This window comes from Sus scrofa, chromosome 8, assembly GCF_054392235.1.
Source record: "Sus scrofa isolate SSC_HxYL_T2T_F1_AM1 chromosome 8, Sscrofa_HxYL_maternal_Yorkshire_Landrace_v2.0, whole genome shotgun sequence".
Classification (NCBI taxonomy): domain Eukaryota; kingdom Metazoa; phylum Chordata; class Mammalia; order Artiodactyla; family Suidae; genus Sus; species Sus scrofa.
Genome location: NC_139390.1, coordinates 1,150,001 through 1,169,103, shown reverse-complemented (window position 1 = coordinate 1,169,103; position 19,103 = coordinate 1,150,001). Strand labels below are relative to the sequence as shown.

Sequence of the window (19,103 nt, the reverse complement as noted above, 5' to 3'; positions counted from 1 at the left end):
AGATCCTTACCCCACTGAGCGAGACCAGGGGTTGAACCCGCGTCCTCACGGTTGCTAGTCAGCGTTGTTACTGTTGAGCCACAGGGGAAATTCCCGGTATTCCTTTTTAAAAAAAAGTCTTCTTAAGGACATTTTGAACCGTTAGATGTTCTATAGGAGATTCTTTTTATAATTTTGAGAAAAATTATTACTTTTTAAAAATAATATATTTAAAATATCGGATATTTTGAAAAAAAGATATTAAGTTTCCCATGAGCAGTTTATCACCCCCTGAAGCCCTTAGGTGTGAGCAGTAATTTAGTTTTGAGTGACATTTGGGTTGTTTCCAGGTTTTGGCTGCTGCTGTAAATATTCATATACAGATTTTTGTGTGAACTTAAGTTTTCACTTTTCTGGGATAAGTGCCTAAGAGTGCATTTTCTGCATCATATTTTTTAAAATATATGCTGAATTCTATGTGCTAGTATTTTAAAAGGATTTTTGTGTGTTTATTCGTGAAGGATATTGATCTGTTTTCATCTGGTTTTTGGTATAAGAATAATACTAGTCTCAAGAAACGGGAGGTGTTCCTTCCTCTTGCATCTTTGGAGACTACTGTGTGGAACTGATATTAATTCTTTGAATATTTGGTAGAGTTTGTTAATAAAATCATCTGGGCCTGAGATTTCTTTTTGGAGAGTTCTAAGATCATGAGTTCAGTCTCCTTAATATATATGGGCTTATTGCTGTCATCGGTTTCATACTGGGTGGATTCGACTGTCTGTGCTTTTTGAGAAGTCGGCCCATTTTGTCTGGCTTGTGAGACTGATCTGTGCGGTGGTCTGCTAGCATCCCCTCCTTCGCGTCTTGGCGTCGTAGTGATGTCCCCGCTTTCATTCCTGACAGTGGTCATTTGTGTCTTCTTTCAGTGTCAGTCTAGCTAGAGTTTTGTCAGTACTGTCGACATTTTTCAATAAACCAGCTGTTTGTTTCATTGGTTTTTCTCTGTTTTCAATTTTATTGATGTCTGTTTTTTTTTATGATTTCCTTTCTTCTGCTTGATTTGGTTTTATTTTTGCTTTCTTTTTCTAGGTACTTAGATTATTGCTTTGAGTCTTCTTTTTTTCTCACATCTGTGTTAGAGAAATTTCCTTCTCAGCACAGCTCTGGCTGTATCCCACACATTTCGATGTCTTGTATTTTGTCAAAGAAACAAATGCACGAGACAGAGTTGAACAGGCAAGGAAGAGTTTTTTCAAGACCATTGCAGTAGAGGAGAGGGATTGTACTTGACTCCAGGTTCAACAAAGACAGCCAGAGATTTATAGCCGATGGGCAGGGGGAGTGGGTGGAAAATTACCGAGATGAACTTGGGAGGGAGGTTCTTGCTAAACTTGCTAAACTCAACCACAGTTCTTTTCTGTAGTATTTGACTGGAACAGTACAGTTCTATCTAAATAAAAGTGTTCTTCCTGCTCGAGGGCACAGGCCTTTGTGGGGCTTTTTGGTCCGCGGCCACCCGCAGGTCTGTGTTCCTGGCTTCTCCACACCCAGTCTGAGACTGAGGCAAAAAGCAGCCTGGGCCTCGCCACCGTGTTCCTCTTGGTCCTGTGGGCCCTGGCCGCTTGCCTTACTGTCCACCCGCAGAGCGTTGGTGTCGTGGTTAGAGTTTTAGTTGTGCGGGCCGGGGAGGAGGGAGGGTCCCCCCATCTTCCCAGAAGAGTAAGCGTGGGCTCCTTTATCGGCAGCTTCAGTGAAACAAAAGGCTCGGTGGCAGAGGATAGCTTTGAACCCTGTGCGTTCATTCCCAGCGCTTCTTGCTCCTTCGAGACCGCCTGCTCAGTGGGGCCGAGGCCTCTGTCTCCGCAGAAGGAGAGAGGCTGCGGCTGAGAACAGAGTCGGCGGCGCTCAGCTCTGCCGTTCAGCGCAGAACTTGTGAAAGAAAACGGGAGAAGTGAAGCTCAAAAGTGTCTGGCTTGGTTTAACTTCATAAGCTCCCCAAATATCAAGACTCGGAGACTTGTGTTTTCAGAGCTTAACAAGCTCTGCGGAGTTTATAATGTAAGGTGTGCGAGGTACGTGGTATGGGCAGGTCCCCTTCACAGGAAGGCCGGGGCTCCCCGTGGGCTCGGGGGGTGTGCCCAGAGGGAGGCAAGCATCAGCGAGTTTCCCCAAAGGGCTCCGACCTGGGCCCTGGGGACAGAGCCAGAGGAGGGGCCAGACCCGCATAAGCTGTCTGGGGATGAGGCTTGGCTTCCAGCCTAGAAGCCTGGGAGGAGGCCGTCTTCCCGGCAGCTCCAGGCCGAGACAGGGTGGGCTTCGCCGTTGGGGCAGGGAGCCGGAGGTGGCTCTCCCCCACCAAGTCTCCATGGCCCCAGGGGCACGAGGGGGAGCTGGAAAGTTCCCGTGGCCCCTGGCCCAGTGATCCTCTGGCGTGGAAGCACAGGACCCCCGCGTCGGTGGGGGTCTGCCCGGGCACAGAGGCGAGCTGTGAGGTGGGCACTCCAAGGCGGGAGCCCACGTGCAGGAGGCATCTGAGCTTCAGAATCACTGGGCTCTAGTTGGTCACGTGGTTTCCTACAGGGACATGGGTGAACAATTCTGAGTCCGCTGTCTGCGTGCACGAGTTGGACAGTTACGTAGGCGACGGTGGATGGTGGGAGCAGATTCTCGTGTTGCAGTGGAGGGGCTAGAGGGGTCCACATGGCGATGGGTTAGACCTGGAGACAGCAGCGCGGACTGGCGTCTGCCTTCAAGCAGACACAGACGGCTACACAGAGAAGCAGTCGCGGACACGAGCATATTCACAGGGGAGCCACACACACAGTCATCCTTGCTGTCAGCTGAGAGGGCCCAGAGCAAAGAGCACGCCTCGCACCCAGATCTTGGCGTCTGCTACCATCTCCAGTGAGAGCAACCGGCCCTGCTTGAGCAAGACTGGTTTTAGGCCTGGGGCCGGAAACAACCAAGATGAGCCTGGAGCGTCTCAGAGTCAGAGGATGAGGGCGTCTCACACACACACACACACACACACACACACACACACACACACACACACACACACAATATAACATTCGGTTATACAAAGAATGAAATCTTGCTGTTTGTGACCCATGGATGGACCTTGAGGGTATTATGCTGAGTGAAATAAATCTGATAGGAGGATAAATACACATGACAAATACTTACAGGTGGAGTCTTTTTTAAAAAACACTCCAAAACCAAACTCAGGCATAGAGAGAACGGATTGGTGGTTGCCTGAAGCAGTGGGGGAGAGGTGGGCGGAATGAGTGAAGGGTGGAAAGATGGGAATACCCAGTTGTAAGTGAACAGGCCGGGGCGATGGGATGTGCGGCATGGTGACCGGAGGCCGGCGCTGCCTTTCCTGTTTGGAAGTTGCTCAGAGGGCGGACCTTGCAAGTTCTCATCACAAGAAGATTTTGTAACTACGTATGGTGACAGAAGTTCACTGGATTTTTTGCAGTGGTCGTCTTGCAATATATAGAAGTATCGAATCCGCACGTTGTGTACAGTGTTATGTCAGTTACACCATTTTTCTTAAGTAGGTGAAGGGGAGCCAGGCTCACCGCGGAGGACAGAGACCATGCTGCGCTGGAGGAACTGCAGGAAGCTTGGTTTGGCTGTAGTTAGCGTGTCGGTGGGCAGGGGTGAGAGTTGGAGTTGCAGGTTGGGCTCAAGAATACACCAGAAGGGCATGGGGGGGAGTTCCTGCGTGGTGCAGTGGGCTAAGGATCTATCGCTGTTGGACTTCCCCTCCTGGCGCAGCGGAAACAAATCCAACCAGGAACCATGAGGATGCGGGTTCGGTCCCTGGCCTCGCTCAGTGGGTTAAGGGTCCTGTGTTGCTGTGGCTGTGGTGTAGGTCGGCAGCTGGAGCTCTGATTCAGCCCCTAGCCTGGGAACGTCCACATGCCGCGGGTGTGGCCCTAAAAAAGCGGAAAAAAAAAAAAAGTAATAATAGAAAAGAAAGGGGGAATTTAAAAAGTAGCCCTTTGGTGGAGAACTTAGCAAACACCACCTCAGATCAAGGCCAGCATCAGCAGTGATAGGTCATGTTGGTAGCAGGCGCCCTTGGCGTGATGAGATGGGAAGGGCACTTCACCTCTGTGCTCTTCCTCCCAGAACTCAGAGCCCCAGTCTAACCACGAGAGGAATGACGAGCCCCAGGTGAGGGCTATTCTGCCTGACCAATACGCCTCAAAACAAGGTCATAAAAATGTAAGAGAATCTGAGAAACCGCCGCAGCCAAGAGGTGCCCAAGGAAACATGGTGACGAAATGAAATTTGCCAAAAAAAGTTTGGTGGAGTCCAGTTTCTCGTTGTTTTCTTTTATGTGCCGTGCTGATGTGTATCTAACAGCTCTTTAATACAAGATTACGAAGCTCTTTCTGTTACGTTTTCTTCTAAAAATTTTAAAGTTTTGCATTTTACATTTCTATTTATGATCATAAATTATTGAATCAACTTGTTGATAGCTATGAAAAATCCTGCTGGTATTTTGATCGGAATTGTGTTGAATTTTTAGATCAGTTTGTGAGTCAGTGACATTAATATTGAGTATTTTAACCCATGAATATGGTGTATCTTTCCATTTATTTAGGGCTTCTTTGATTTCTTTCATCAAGATTCTGTAGTTTTCAACATACAGATTTATACCTGAATATTTTGAGTGCTATTATGCATAGCATTTCAAACTTAATTTCAATGTCCAGTTGTCCAATTATTCGTTATACTATGTATACATAGAATTGATTTCTTTTATATTGACCTTTTTTTTTTCCTTTTAGGGCCACACCCACGGCATATGAAAGCTCCCAGGTTAGGGGTCGAGTCAGAGCTGCAGCTGCAGGCCTCTGCCACAGCCACAGCAGCATGGGATCCGAGCTGCGTCTGTGACCTACAGCACAGCTCACGGCAACACCAGATCCTTAACCCACTGAGCGAGACCAGGGATTGAACCTACATCCTCATGGATGCTGGTTGGTTCACAACCTGCTGAGCCAGTGGGAACTCTCAATCTTTGTATATTGACTTTGTGTTGATACTTTGGTCAACTCAGGTATCAGTTTGGGAAGCTTTTGTGTGGTTTCCGTGGGATGGTCTACGTATACAGTTACATCTTTAGTGAATTAAGGACCATTCTGTTTCTTCCTCTGTGCTGTATGCTGTTCTTTATCTTTCCCTTGCCCTGTCGTGCGCCTAGGAGCTCCTCTATTGTGTTGAGTGGAAGTGGTGGGAGGGCATTCTTTGCTGCGCCTGATTTTGAGGGGCCACGCTGACTCTTCCACCATCAAGGATGAAGTTAGCTTTCGGTTTGTCACAGGCTCTCCTGGTCATGTTAAAGGATTCCTTTCTACGTCTGGTTTGCTGAGCGTAGCTCTTATCGTGAACGGATATTTAATTTTGTCAAACGCTTTTTCTGCTTCCATTGAGACGACTGTGTGACTTCTTCTCCATTCTGTTGACATGGTGGATGACGTTGATAGATTTTCAAATGTCGAACGAGCAAGGCTGGGATTTGGGGGGTTAACCGCAGCTGGTCATGGTGAAGTATCCTGTTGCTGGATTTGATGTGCGCATATTTTGTTTAGGATTTTTGGTGTCTATATTCATGGGGGGTATTGGTCTGTAGTTGCTTAAAATATCTTCGCTGTTTTGTTCTTAGGACATTGCTGGCCTCATAAAATGAGTTAGGAAGTAGCTTTCCTTTTTAAATTTCTGGTAGGGATCGTGTGGAATTGGTACAACCAGCAAGGACTAAGACGGAGGCTGGAACCAAGTGCCGAGAGCCATAGCCTCGGCTAGAGTGTAGAGATCCAATACTCATCCTAAGGTCTGTTTCTAGAGGAAAGCGCAGTACACGGGTTTCACAGAGATCTGCAGTAGCGGGTTACTGTGTCGGAGCATTAAAGGTAACTGAGCTCGTAATTCAGGCTGCTGATAGAAGAATTCCTGGGCACAGTTATGTAAGGGTCACGCCGGCTAGAGGCAAAAAGAATGGTTCTCACATTTGCTGAAACTTAGCGGTACCCACCAAAATTATGTTTTGGTATTAATTGTATTAAGTATTCACACATTTATGCATACTACATTAGCATTAGTTCTTTTGTTAATGTGTAATAAAATGTATCACATTTTAAATACCGTTAAGTGACACATAAATTTAAGAGTAGATATTTCGGCTGAAGCAATTTCCCTCATATTCTTCACAGAATATCCAGGGCATCTCCAAGCACCCAATTCAGATAACTGCACCTCGGAATGCTAAAGGTAACACACTGCTTCCTATTTTGCTAGAGTATTGGGTATCCCTTTAAAAAAAACCTAGAAGCGTTTGTAATTGCTTTTCTTTTCCGAAGTTCTCTTCTGTCGTTGCATGACCAGGATTTAAATATGCATTGAACAATAAAACACGGCTACAGTGATACGGTGCCTCCCTCGTAGCCATTTATAAGTTAAAATAGATGGTAATTATATAAGGGAAGCAGCTCCCCTCCTACCATCTGTCCCCCACCAACCTCCCAATAAAGAAAAAGCAGACAGGCAACAACAGAACTGGCTTTTATTAAAGTGTGAAAATTACTGGAAATGTTGATAAAAGCATAGTAACGCCCTTCTTCTCTTAAGCTTTTCCCCTGCAATGCCGATGGGTACATTTCCAAAAAAGAGAAAGTTCAGGTCCGAGCAAAGGTGGGGTCCTGGCCCATTCCCAGAGACCTGCTTCTGAGGCCACAGCCAAAGGGCGAGGCCTGCTGAGCCGACCTTTCTCAAGGCCACGCACTCGGGCTTGGAAAGACTCGGGACGCCCTCGGCAGCGTGGCCCCTGTGGCCCTGAAGTACATTCGGGGGAGCGCTCCGAGCGGCTGCTTCCCCGAAGGGGGGCCTCTAACCGCTGGGGCCCCGAGCGTCTCGGGGGCTCTTCCTGGAGCGGAATCCCTCTCTCGTCAGCGGTGGACGCCGTTTTCAGTAACAGCTCCAGACCGAGCAGGAAACTCTCTCGGCAGAAAGTCCTTTACCGCCAGTAGTAAGAGGACGCTTTCAGATGACATTCGAAATATCGAGAAAAGTCAGGAAGCCGGGCCCTCTCGGCTTTAGAACGATGCGAACCTCGCTCCGTGTGAGCAACGGCCGCGCGTCCGCTCGGGACCGATTGACCGGGTGCCCTGGGAATCTCGCCGCAGGTGAAGCAGGCGACGCCCTCACCGTCTCCGCGCGGTCGCTGTTCGTGTCGCCCGAAGGCCGCAGCTTCCTAGCAGCAGGTGTGTGCAGGCCGTGCTGGGCAGACGGCGCCACGGGAGCCCACTTGTGTGGCCTGCAGTTCAAATACTCAGAAATGGGATAATCCCAAGGTGCTTATGGAACGCAGGCTTCAAAATAAATCCTGAGGCAAATATTTCCTGTTCTCATCGTAAATGAGGACAGCTCTGCTTCCCGGCTTCTTGGCCCTTTCTGGACCCCAGTTCCCTGCCCGGTCCCGCCTCGTCTGCCCTCCTTCCTCCCCGCTCCTCAGCACCGTGGCGCTCAGCCTGGCTCACTGGCTGCGGTCTGCCGGCCACTCGGCTGTCCTCCAGCGGCCCGCCAGCTCCCCCAGGCCCTGCATGGAGCCCCTGCCCCAGACGTGGTCTTGCTCGCTCCTTCAGCCCCTGCCTCCCCTCGAATGCCACTTTCTGGACGGGGTGTGCACTGACTCCTCTTCTCACAGCAGCCCCCTCCCCACACACACTCACTCCTGAACCTCCTTCTCCAAGCTGTTTTTGTCTGTCTGGTGTGGTTTGGCTTGGTTTGGTTTTTTGGCCACACTCAGGGCATGCAGAAGTTCTCGGGCCAGGGATCAGACCCGCGCCACAGCAGCGGCAATGCCGGATCCTAGACCACCAGGGAACTCCCTGAACCTCCTTCTCTTGGTCTGCCTTTTCCGTTTCACTCCTCACCTTCTAACAGAGCAAACAATTCACTCAAATCATCTCTTCTTCTCAAGTATAAGCTCCACATGGGGAGTTCCTGCTGTGGTACAGGGGAAACGAATTTGACTAGCATCCATGAGGACATAGGTTGATCCCTGGCCTCCCTCAGTGGGCTAAGGATCCAGCATTGCCGTGGATCGGCTCTGGTCTGGCGTCGCTGTGGCTGTGGCGTAGGCCAGCAGCTGCAGCTCCAATTCGGCCCCGAGCCTGGGAACCTCCAAGTGTTGTGGGTGTGGCCCTAAAAAGACAACAAACAAAAAAAGCTCCACGTGGGAAGGGGTTGTTGTCCGTTTGTTTACTAGCCTATCCCAAGCGCACAGCCTGTGCAGAGCAGGGCCTCTCTAACATTCTGACGTTCAGGTGAGCTGATGATCGCATCCAGCCCACCCTGGAGGCACTGCCAGCCTCCCAGAAGAGGTCTCTCAGACTCTTCTGTCCAAGACACGGGACGGCCAGTAGCCCTGAGGCCAAAGGACCCTGCAGATGGGAGGTGGAGAGGGGAGATGGAGGGGCCCCTGGGGGCGGGTCGCACAATGAGGGACCTTGTTGGAAGATTCCGAACTGATGCAGAACTCTGGCTAACAGACTTTTCACAGATTGAATTGCGCATTCTTGCACACTTATCTGGGGATCCAGAACTTCTGAAGTTATTCCAGGAGCCTGAAAGAGACGATGTATTTTCTGCCCTGACCTCGCAATGGTAAGACATCTGAGCTCGTACTCTTATCAGATCTGGGGGAAGGCTGACATGATTGTAAAAGGCTGAAGTTATTGCAAACCTCTTTTCACAAGAAATTATATTGTCCTCTAGTAGTTGATCTTTTTGAAAAGAAGAGTAGATAACTAGGATGTCAAGAGTTTCCTAATTAGGAGAGAAACAACTGCCCTTCAGCACTGGAAAAGCAGCTGACTGCTAAAGAAAGTGATAGAAATATCGAAAAATTAAAAGTCAAAGTCGCATGTTTCCTCCGGACAGAGTGCCGATTCTAGGAAGACAGAGCCCCGGGCCTAAAGGCAACCTGCGTGGAAATCCTGTCTCCAGCCCCGCTGGCCCCTCGTGTACAGTCGAGGCACAAACAAGCCTACACTCTGTCTTCCTCACTGCTGGCTCACTCCTGCTTTTTAAAATAAACTTTCATTTCTCCCACGTAGGCTTTTCTTCTTTCAGTTCAAAGCCTGGAACGCCTCCCCCCCTAAGACCATGATGGCCTTTCTTCAGCCAGCACTTGGCCCTGAGGTCCAAGGCCAGCGGGAGCAGGCTCAGACCCTGCCCGGCCGCCCTGCCCCTGCTCCGAGGGCGTGTTGGCTGCCCCATGGCCCGGCCTCTCCTGGCCCCTGCTCCCGGCAAGCGCCTCCCCCCAGGCGCACGCCGCTTCGTCCTTTGAAACACACCGTCAGACTCACCTTCTGAAGGGTACAGTCCAGTGGGTTTAGTACATTCACCAAGTTCTGCAGCCATCAGCACTAAGTCTGGAGCCTTTCCACGACGCTAAGAGAAGCCCTGTCCCCAGCAGCTGTCACGCCCCGGCTCCCTCCCCCACCGAAACCACCAGTCTGCTTTCTGTCTCTAGACATCTGTCTGTCCTGGACGTCTCACGTGAATGGAGTCACACAGTATGTGGCCTTCCGTGGCTGTCTTCTTTCCCTGGACCTGGTGTTTTCAAGGCTCCTCGATACCCCACAGTGTCGGAGTGTGTCTCAATACCCCATCCCTTGGGCGGCCAAGTGCTCCTCTGTCAGATGAGTGCTCTGTTCTGTATGCTCCGTATAAACAAACCAAGGCTGCTGCATTTACGTGCCCACTCGTCGGTGGTGGGCAGTGGGTTGTTTCCACCTTTCGGCTGTGGGAATAACACTGTCGTGAACACTCGTGTACGAGTGTTTTGGGGGATTTACGTTTTCATTTCTCTTGGGTGGATACCTAGGAGTGGCCTTTCTGGGTCATACGGTAATAATTCTGTGTTTAATGTTTAAAATTGTGGACTTTGTTCGGTCCCTCTCCAGTAAGGATACAAGATGACGGAGAATTTTGAAGGCACATGATGGATTTAATAACACCCTGCCCTCTCTCCAGAGGCGTGGAAGGTCTTAGAAGATGGTTCTTCCTTAGGCAGGAAGCGTGTCTTGCTCATCTGGTTCGCACTTGAGCTTGGGGCCCCCCTCAGTGCGTTCATGGACCAGTGCTCTGGACGTGCTCCTTCCAGCGAGTGAAGGAATCTACCTGCGATTCCAGGTGAGCGCTTGTATGCACAGCTCCAAACATGTGCTTTGTTCAGTGCGGCCAAAGCCACTCTGGCTTTTGCTGACCAAGCAGGAGAGCAAAACATTTTCGCCAAAGTTTCAGGAAAAGAGGCAGCTGAAGCAGTTCCAGGAGGGTGTGTGCCACGCTAAGAGCTTACATCATAAACCAGGAAAGCCACAGACGAAGGACCTAACTTTCCACCTCGAGGAACCTGAGAAAGCGGAGGAGGACGGAAGGAAAGAGTGAGGATGAGAGCAGCGATCCGTGAAATTGGAAACGCAAAAGCGAGGAAATCAATGAAACAAAAGTCAGTTCTTTGAAAAATCGAAAAATCAATAAACTGAGCCCACATAAAATAAAAATAGAAACGATACAAATCATCAGCACCGGGAATGGAACGGGGGCTATTCGTACAGATTCTGCGGACACCTAAAGGGTAGGAAGGGAACAGTCCGGACAACTTCCTGCTCAAATACTCAACAATTTAGAAGAAATGGATCAGTTTCTTGAAAACCACAAACTGTCAAAACCCAAGGATAATGAAATAGATAATCTGAATGGTCCTAAACCATGAAAGAAATTGAATTTTTTATTTTTATTTTTTGTCTTTTTAGGGCTGTACCCATGGCATAGGGAAGTTCCCAGCTAGGGCTCAGGTCGGAGCCACGGCTGCCAGCCACAGCCACAGCCACAGCAATGCCAGATCCGAGCCGTATCCGAGACCTTCACCAGCTCGTGGCAACACCAGATTCTTTAACCCACTGAGTGAGGCCTGGGGTCGAACCCGCATCCCCTTGGACACTAGTCGGGTTCTTAACCTGCTGGGCCACAATAGGAACGCCAAAGAAAGTGAATTTTTAATTTCAAAGCTCCTGAAAAGGAGATCTCCAGGACCAGACACCTTCCATGGAGTATTTTACCGAACATTTGAGGAATTAACTCTGCTTGTATACAGCCTCTCCCAGCGAGAGAAGAGGAAGGAACACTTCCCAGTCATCCCGAGAGGCCCCTGCCACCGAAACCAGACAGAGTAAAAGCAAAATAAAATGAAACCAAACCTCACGCACCCCAATATCTCTCCCGAACCTTGATGTAAAAACCCTCAGCAAGGAGTTCCCATCATGGCGCAGTGGTTAACGAATCCGACTAGGAACCATGAGGTTGCGGGTTCGGTCCCTGCCCTTGCTCAGTGGGTTAACGGTCCGGCGTTGCCGTGAGCTGTGGTGTAGGTTGCAGACGCGGCTCGGATCCCGAGTTGCTGTGGCTCTGGCGTAGGCAGGAGACTACAGCTCTGATTGGACCCCTAGCCTGGGAACCTCCATATGCCGCGGGAGCGGCCCAAGAAATAGCAAAAAGACAAAAAAAAAAAAAAAAAAAAAAAAACCCTCAGCAAAATACTAGCAAACCAAATCTAACCATATCTGAAAATAATTATCCCCCCTGTCCAAGGAGGGTTTCTTCCAGGTGGGCAATGGTTTAACTTTTGGAATGGAGTCAGTGGAGTCCACCACATGACCAAGCCAAAGAATAAGTCGTAAGACTATCGATTGACCCAGACAAAGCATTTGACAAAATTCAACACCCATTTATAATAAAAACTCTCAAATTTAGAAATGAGGGAACAACCCCAACTCAAGAAAGACCATCTACAAAAAACCTGCAGGTACCAAACAGCGTATTTGATGGTGAAAGGCCGAATGCTTTCCCCCGAAGATCAGTAACAACTCATCAATATTGCAGATTGAGCTCTGGCCACTGAATAAGGCAAGGAAAAGAAATACATGTTATGCAGATTGGAAAGGAAGAAATACAGCCGTCTCTGTTTGTGGGTGTGATGACTGTCTATGTACTAAGCCTCAAAGTAGGTACAAGAAAAAAACATTTTTAACTCATGGAGCTAATCAGTGAGTTTAACAAGGTCGCAAGGCAATAGCAACACACAAAAGTCAATTGCATTGCTGCAGAGAAATTGAATGAAAAATACAGTATCAGAGCTCCCTTGTGGCGAAGCAGCTTGGGGACCCAGCATTGTCATTGCAGTGGCTCAGGTCACTGCCATGGCTCAGATTCGATCCCTGGCCCAGGAATTTCCACATGCCATGGCCATGGCCCCCCAAAAATGTAGTACCACTTACATTCACTCCGGAGATAATGAAATACTTACATATTCAGTTAACAAAATATGTGTAGGATCTATATGCCTAAAACTGCAAAATGCTGATGAAAGAAATCAGAGAAGATCTGGTAAATGGAGTGACACGCCGTGTTCGTGGACTGGAAGACTCAGCGCAGTCAGTGTGTCAGTTCTCCCTAAATTGACCCACACGCTGCACGCAAGCCCTGTTACAGCCCAAGCAAGTTTCCTCTGACAGAGACAGGTTTGTTCTAAAATTTAAATGAAGATGCCCAGACCTGGAATACCTAAGACTATCTTGACAAAGAATAAAGTGGGAGGAATCACTGCCTAATATTAAGACTGAATATACCGTAGGTAAGAGAGTGTGACCTTGGCGGAGGACAGACACGTAGACTAGTGGAACACAAAAAAGAAGCTGGAAACAGATCCACGCGAATGTGCTCCACTGACTTTGGGGAAACGTACAACGTACCAGGCAGAAAATAATTCTCTCCAGATTCACGTCAAGCTGATCACTCATAAAGTCAACTTGAGAAGTTCATTTCTGCACTGGATATTGTATAGATCTTTCCTACATTTTATTATCTTGTAGCAGTTTGGAGGAGAACTTCAAAAATAAGAAGCTTTTAATATTTGCATGATGGTTGCTTCTAATTTCCTACCAGCAGTAGTAATCCAGCACTTGTGACTTATACTATAATTAGTTGCTTTGGAAATGATTTTTATGTTCCAAACAGAAGACTAGAATAGCACATGGTAAAAAAAAAACCCAAAAAACAGCAGCAAGATCAAGTACACTCTTAAAAATGTTTATCTCATGTAAATGCATTATTGTTTGAAACACAAAAGGCAAAATGGAAATTCGATGTTGTATCTGAAATACTTAGTAACGGTTTCAGAGAATCACAATTTTCTTAAAAAACCTTTGAGAATATGTGGATTATATATAAAAATGGAGACTTGGAAGAAGTCTCAGAGATCATCTGTGAAGCTGGGACATGATGGATGAAAGCCTGATGCCCAGAGCGCTGGGCCTTGCCCACGGGCGCGCGTCAGAGCAGGTCCAGCCTCAGCGCCACTGCCTCCAGCTCCAGCGTTTTCCCGGAGGTGGCCTCCTTCACAGTAAGTGCCACATATGTGCCATGAGGTGGTTTCCTAAAACTTTTGCAGGAGGCAGATGAAAAGCAGGTCTTATCAGTTGTGCCTTCGACTCAGCGTTTTCAGACTGAAACAAAAAAATCATTTTTCACTGCAGAGCATATTTGTGTTTCTTGTGCTGAAGGCCTTTCTCGGGTGCCTTTCCGAGATGCCCCTCGTGAGGCAGGTGTGGTAGATGGTATGGGGGCCAGTCCCCTTCTCTGAGGGGAGATGGGCGTCCCTGCCCGTTAGATATCAGACCTGCTCTGGCTGATGGACTGTAAGCAGAAGGGACGTGGGTCGCTGCTGAGCGGAGGCTGGAAGCAGCTGCACGTGGTTCCCCCCCATCTCCCTGAGTCACGGAATGCAGAGCCCCAGCTGCCCCATGGTGGGCACGGAGTGCCAACAAGAAAGAAGCCCTGGATCGTGTGAGCCTCCGAGCGTAGCCTCGCCTGTCCTTACTCTGCGGCAAAGGGGTACCGTTTGGGTGTGTCTCTGTTCAAGCTGAGCTGAAACACCGCGTGCTGTCTGCTTCGAGACTGAGTTGGAGTAGGCTCGGCGCTCTCTGGGCAGCAGGTCAGTGCCACGGGCGGGTGTATAGGGCCCCGGGTACACTTGGCTGACGTGGCCACCAGCAGAAAGCGTCACCACTTCTGGGGGAAGGACTTACTAACTCTTCTTCCTGTCGGAGAGGAAAGTGTCCTTGCCTGAGCACTGGGGTCCTGTGGCTGCTTCCCCACCGAGGTGCTGGGAATTGGGTGGCTCCAGGGGGGCAGCCCCCAACCTCTGCCCCCAGAGAGCGCGGGGCAGAGCGGCCGAGTTCCAGCATTTGAGCGCCACAAGCTCCCTGCACACCCCACAGTGGGGAGCCTGGGGCAGAAGCACCTTGAGAGTTTTCTTACGTTTTAAAGGTCTTTAGTACACGTAAGGCAACGAGTACTTCACTATCGAGCTGGAATAGGGTTAGAAGACAAATTGGCAGGCGTTGCCGTTGTGGTGGATGCGGGTTCAATCCCTGGCCCTGCTCAGTGGGTTAAGGATCCCATGTTGCTGTGAACTGCGGTGTAGGTCGCAGACGTGGCTCAGATCTCGAGTTGCTGTGGCCGTGGTGCAGGCCGGCAGCTGCAGCTCTGATTAGACCCCTAGCCTGGGAACCTCCATATGCTGTAAGTGCGGCCCTAAAAAGCAAATAAATAAAAGAGTAAGTTTAAAAGCCTCAATTAATAGAACATAGTGGTATAATACAGAGTAGGATAGATCAACTTAAAAGGACAAAGTCCAGGAGTTCCTGTCTTGGTGCAATGGAAACGAATCCGACTAGGAACCATGAGGTTGCAGGTTCGATCCCTGGCCTTGCTCAGTGGGTTGAGGATCCGGCATTGCCGTGAGCTGTGATGTAGGCTGAAGACTCGGCTCAGATCTGGTGTTGCTGTGGCTGTGGTGTAGGCCGGCAGCTACAGCTCCAATTAGACCCCTAGCCTGGGAACCTCTGTGTGCCGCAGGTGCGGCCTTAGAAAAGACAAAAATAAAAATAAAACAAAAGAACAAAGTCCAAAAACGGACCCACATATGTAGCATATTTATATATGTAAATTAATGCTTGAGTAAGGGGATATTAATTGAAGTGAAAAACGGACTCTGATATGATTTGTTAAGTACTCATCTGACAGCCGTGGGTTTTATTTAACCGATGCTGTGTGTATTGGAAGAGGAGACTGCCAGTAACGTTTTCCGTATTTAACGGCCACGTCTCACTTGTGTCAGTCAGGGACACAGACATGCCACCTCTAGCATGATATTCCCGGGGCAAAAAACCGGTGAAGTCAACAAGACAACCTGCCAAGATCACAGGAGTCTCTGGTGACGATTCTCACAGAACGGCAGCACACTGCGAAGTCCAGGGGTCTTGGGGGCTGAGGGCTGCCAAGTTCAGCCACCCAAGGGTCCAGGGGGCATGTCCACTCTGGCTTCAGAGGGGCGGCGGCGGCGGGCAGAGCGGGGTCCCTGTGCCTGCCTGGTCATCCTTCAGGGTGTGGCGGTAAATGGAGGGTCAGAGCAGAGTGTCGGCCTGGGGACCTCCCTTCCGAGTGACCGGCTCTTGGGCACAGCGCCCTGGGGCCCCGAGCACCCAGTGTAGAGGTCGCTTTCCTAGAGAACTCTCCGGGTCCCTTTGTTCATCGTCATTACTGCCCGGGGAGCAGCTGCCCGGCGTGAGTCGTGCTGACGGGGGCGCGGGGGCCACGGGCGCCGAGGCCCAGCGGAGGTGCTTGCCCGCTCTGTGTATGCGCCTCGCCTGCTCGCCCCCTCGCTCTCCGGCCCTGGGCCGCCCCTCCCCGCCCCGCAGGGTCTCAGGCGCCGGCCCCCGGCCTCCCCCCAGCCTTTCGCCTGTTGCTGAAGCCGCCTCCCTGCTGACAGCGCCTCCTGTTCTCCTTTCCTCTCCGTTTATCCGTTTTAACACCTTTGCTCCATTTTCGTGGAGTCTTGGGGACAGACGTGTCCGACTAACGTGCCATATTTCACGAGAACCGATTGGTTTTCAATGAGGAGGTGTGTGCCTCCGGTGTGATTTCGGTGTGGCTGTTGTTGGGGCTGTTTCATCTTCTGGCTCCTGTTGGGGAGAAGGTGGCAGGGGTGGCAGAGCCGGCAGGGGCCGAACTGACGACACCAGCCGTGGGGAGCGGGGCAGGTGAGTGGAGGATGAGCAGCCTGCTGGGCGAGCGGCTTTGCTGGGCTGGGCACAGGCAGGTGGGAGGCGGCGCGGCCGTGGCAGCAAGTGTCCAGTCTTGAGCATGTGGGCTTGAGACGTCCTGCAGCACCCACGGGGAAACGCCGCGGGCGGGTCACACGACCGAAGCCCAGGGCCAGGTCGGGGGCTTGATCCCGGCATGTGTGAGTGGTCGCTGCTTGGGGCACGTGCGGGAGCCTACCCTGCGTGTGCACGTTTTGCGGGGGGGACAGTCTGATCACTGTGGCCTTAGCAGCCCCCGCCTGGCATCACCACACCTAAGTGGGGGCAAGCAGGTGACAGGGGCAGGCCACTGGGGAAACGGAAGGAAGTGGCAGCAGCGGCTTACCTTTGGCTGGGGCTCTGAGTCGGGCCAGAGGCCAAGGAGTGGACAGCCCTGATCCATGACCCAGGACCGTAATGTGCCATCAGGGCTCGCTTCCTCCCCAGGCCACAGATGCAACTGCCACGCTCCCGTGGTCTGATGGGGCAGCAGGGCCTCCAACGAGATCTCCCTCCAGAGTTGTACTTACACACTCAGGGCTCCTGGATTGAGTCACGCAGCCCCTGTGGAAAACAGTTGGGCATCTCCTCAACAAAATGAAGCATAAAGTTACCTACGACCCAGCATTTGCACCCCTGGGCGTACAGCCAAGAGACGTGAGACAGGTCCCCCCCGAGACTTGAGGCGAGGTTCACCACAGCCCGCGGCTGGAAACCGCCCGGTGCTAAACGGATGAGCAAGCACATGCTCCATCCACCTCGTGGACTGCTGGCCGCAGGAGGGAGTGAAGCCCTAAGGCCTTCCGACGCAGGTGAACCCAGAAGACAGGCTGCTTGAACGAGGCCGGGGTGCCCTTCGGGCGGCGCGTCCAGAGCAGGCGAGCTCCGGGCCGCACGCAGGTTGGTGGGGGCCAGGCCTCGGGGAGGCAGCGGAGCACGACGGACACTTGGCATCGGGTTCCTTTTTGAGTCAGGAACGTGTTCTGGAACTAGTAATGATGACAGAGCACGCGCCAATGTACGAAAAACCACTGAATTTAATTGTTCCTCAGAAAAGGGTGAGTTTCACGGACCGTGGATTGTGTCTCAGGAGGAACAAAAGGCGAAAGTCATCAGTATTTTTAATTGAAGTGAAAAGTGGATGGAAATGAGGTGCAGAGTTTCAGTCTGTGATGAAGAAGTTCTGGCACCAGATAGGAACTCGCGGTTATCAACAGGGTGCTTGTGCTCAGTGCCGCTCAGGTGTCTCAACATGCCTGAAGTGAGGGATCTTAAGTGACGTGTATTTTACTAAAAGAAGTGACTCCACTGAGGGAAATATGTCTGAGTCGTGGACAGGCTGCTGTAAATAAGCCCTCGTCACTTGCCCTGAGAAGGCCGCTAGCAAGTTCAAAAGCTCTCGGACAACGTGCCCACGACGGGCTGCCTGTCGGGAGCCCCCGTCCCTTCTCCGCACCTCCTTTTCTCTGGAGTCAGACGGGTTCTGGGCCTGCCTCGTGGGCAGGTGGAAGCACAGCCCCGAGGTGCGGCGCTCAGGCCAGCGTGGGAGCCCCAGGGAGTGGGCTTTGCCTGAAGGCCAGCGTCTCCGCCTCCACGAGCTCCGTGGCAGGTTAGGCCCGCGATGCCCCCCTTGCTCAGTCTGGCTGCCCCCTCCGCCTGCCAGAACCTGTCTCTTCCGTCCTTGTCTTTCCTCTGTACGGTCAGACTTCATTTTCGCCAGTCTGCTCTGTGACAAGGGATGTCCTGTGATCTTTATTTGCATTCTACAGGATTAATAAGGTTCTCTTAATTAGCCATTCCAGTTTCCACTTTAGAAATGATCTGTTTGTACCCTCTGCCCCGTTGTCTTTTTTTTTTTTTTTTTTTTTTTTTTTGTCTTTTTGTCTTTTTGACTTTCTAGGGCAGCACCCGAGGCACATGGAGGTTCCCAGGCTAGGGGTCTCATCGGAGCTGTAGCCGCTGGCCTGCGCCACAGCCACAGCAACGAGGAATCTGAGCCACGTCTGCGACCTACACCACAGCTCAGGGCAACGCTGGATCCTTAACCCACTGAGCGAGGCCAGGGATCGAACCCACAACCTCATGACTCCTAGTCGGATTCGTTAACCATGCACCACGACGGGAACTCCCGTTTTCTACTGGGTTTTCTTAATGGCTGGTAGAGGGTCTTCCAACGTTTTGGATGTTACGTTATTTCTCTTTTCTATGCCCAGTGTATAATTTTTAGTTGTCTCCTAGCTTTCTGTGATGCTTTATTGCACAGAGGATTTTTTAAAATTATGCTGTAGACTACTTGATCATTTAGTCATTCTTACAATTTATATTGTTTGTGTATTTTTATCAACACTCTTCTGTTTGGGGAACTTACATTCTTCTTTGTCTTAACTTAAGATTTGCTCTTTTTGGGAGTTCCCATCATGACTCAGTGGTTAACGAACGTGACTAGTATCCATGAGGATGCGGGTTTGATCCCTGGCCTTGCTCACTGGGTTAGGGATCCAGCATTGCCATGAGCTGTGGTGTAGGCTGGTGGCTATGGCTCCGAGTGGACCCCTAGCCTGGGAACTTACATGTGATGCACACGTGGCCTTAAAAAGCAAAAAACAAAAACAAACAAAAAAAGATTTTCTCTTTTTTTTCATATTTAGGCTTTTAATCCACCTGGACTCAGATTTTGTGATTTCATGATACATGAAAACAAAGAGCTAATTTGATTTTTCCACCCCAGCAAGCCAGCCGTCCCACGCAGTGTGTGGGCCTGTCTGCCCTGCGCCCCGGCGGCCCTTTGTCCAGCACCAGGGCCCACGAGCCATAGGCTCCCTCTAGGCTTTCCGTCCCGTTCTGCTGCACATGTGTGTCCTCTTCCTTTCATCTTATGTTGTCTCTAGCTTATTT

The 19,103-nt window shown here is 50.5% G+C and overlaps 1 protein-coding gene across 35 annotated transcripts in view; it reads left to right on the top strand.

Moving 5' to 3' along the window:
• POLN (DNA polymerase nu) overlaps positions 1-19,103 on the top strand; it is a 129,499-nt gene that overhangs the window by 64,221 nt on the left and 46,175 nt on the right. For 27 of the 35 annotated variants that reach the window (XR_014812040.1, XR_014812044.1, XM_084971251.1 and 24 more), the window contains 3 exons: positions 6,213-6,270; positions 7,182-7,259; positions 8,550-8,664. Coding sequence is in view for 30 of the 35 variants with exons in the window: in XM_084971251.1 (XP_084827377.1) it covers positions 6,213-6,270; positions 7,182-7,259; positions 8,550-8,664 (251 nt within the window). In the remaining 5 variants the exon portion in view is untranslated. The other 8 variants (XR_014812041.1, XR_014812043.1, XR_014812042.1 and 5 more) reach the window with 5 other exon arrangements.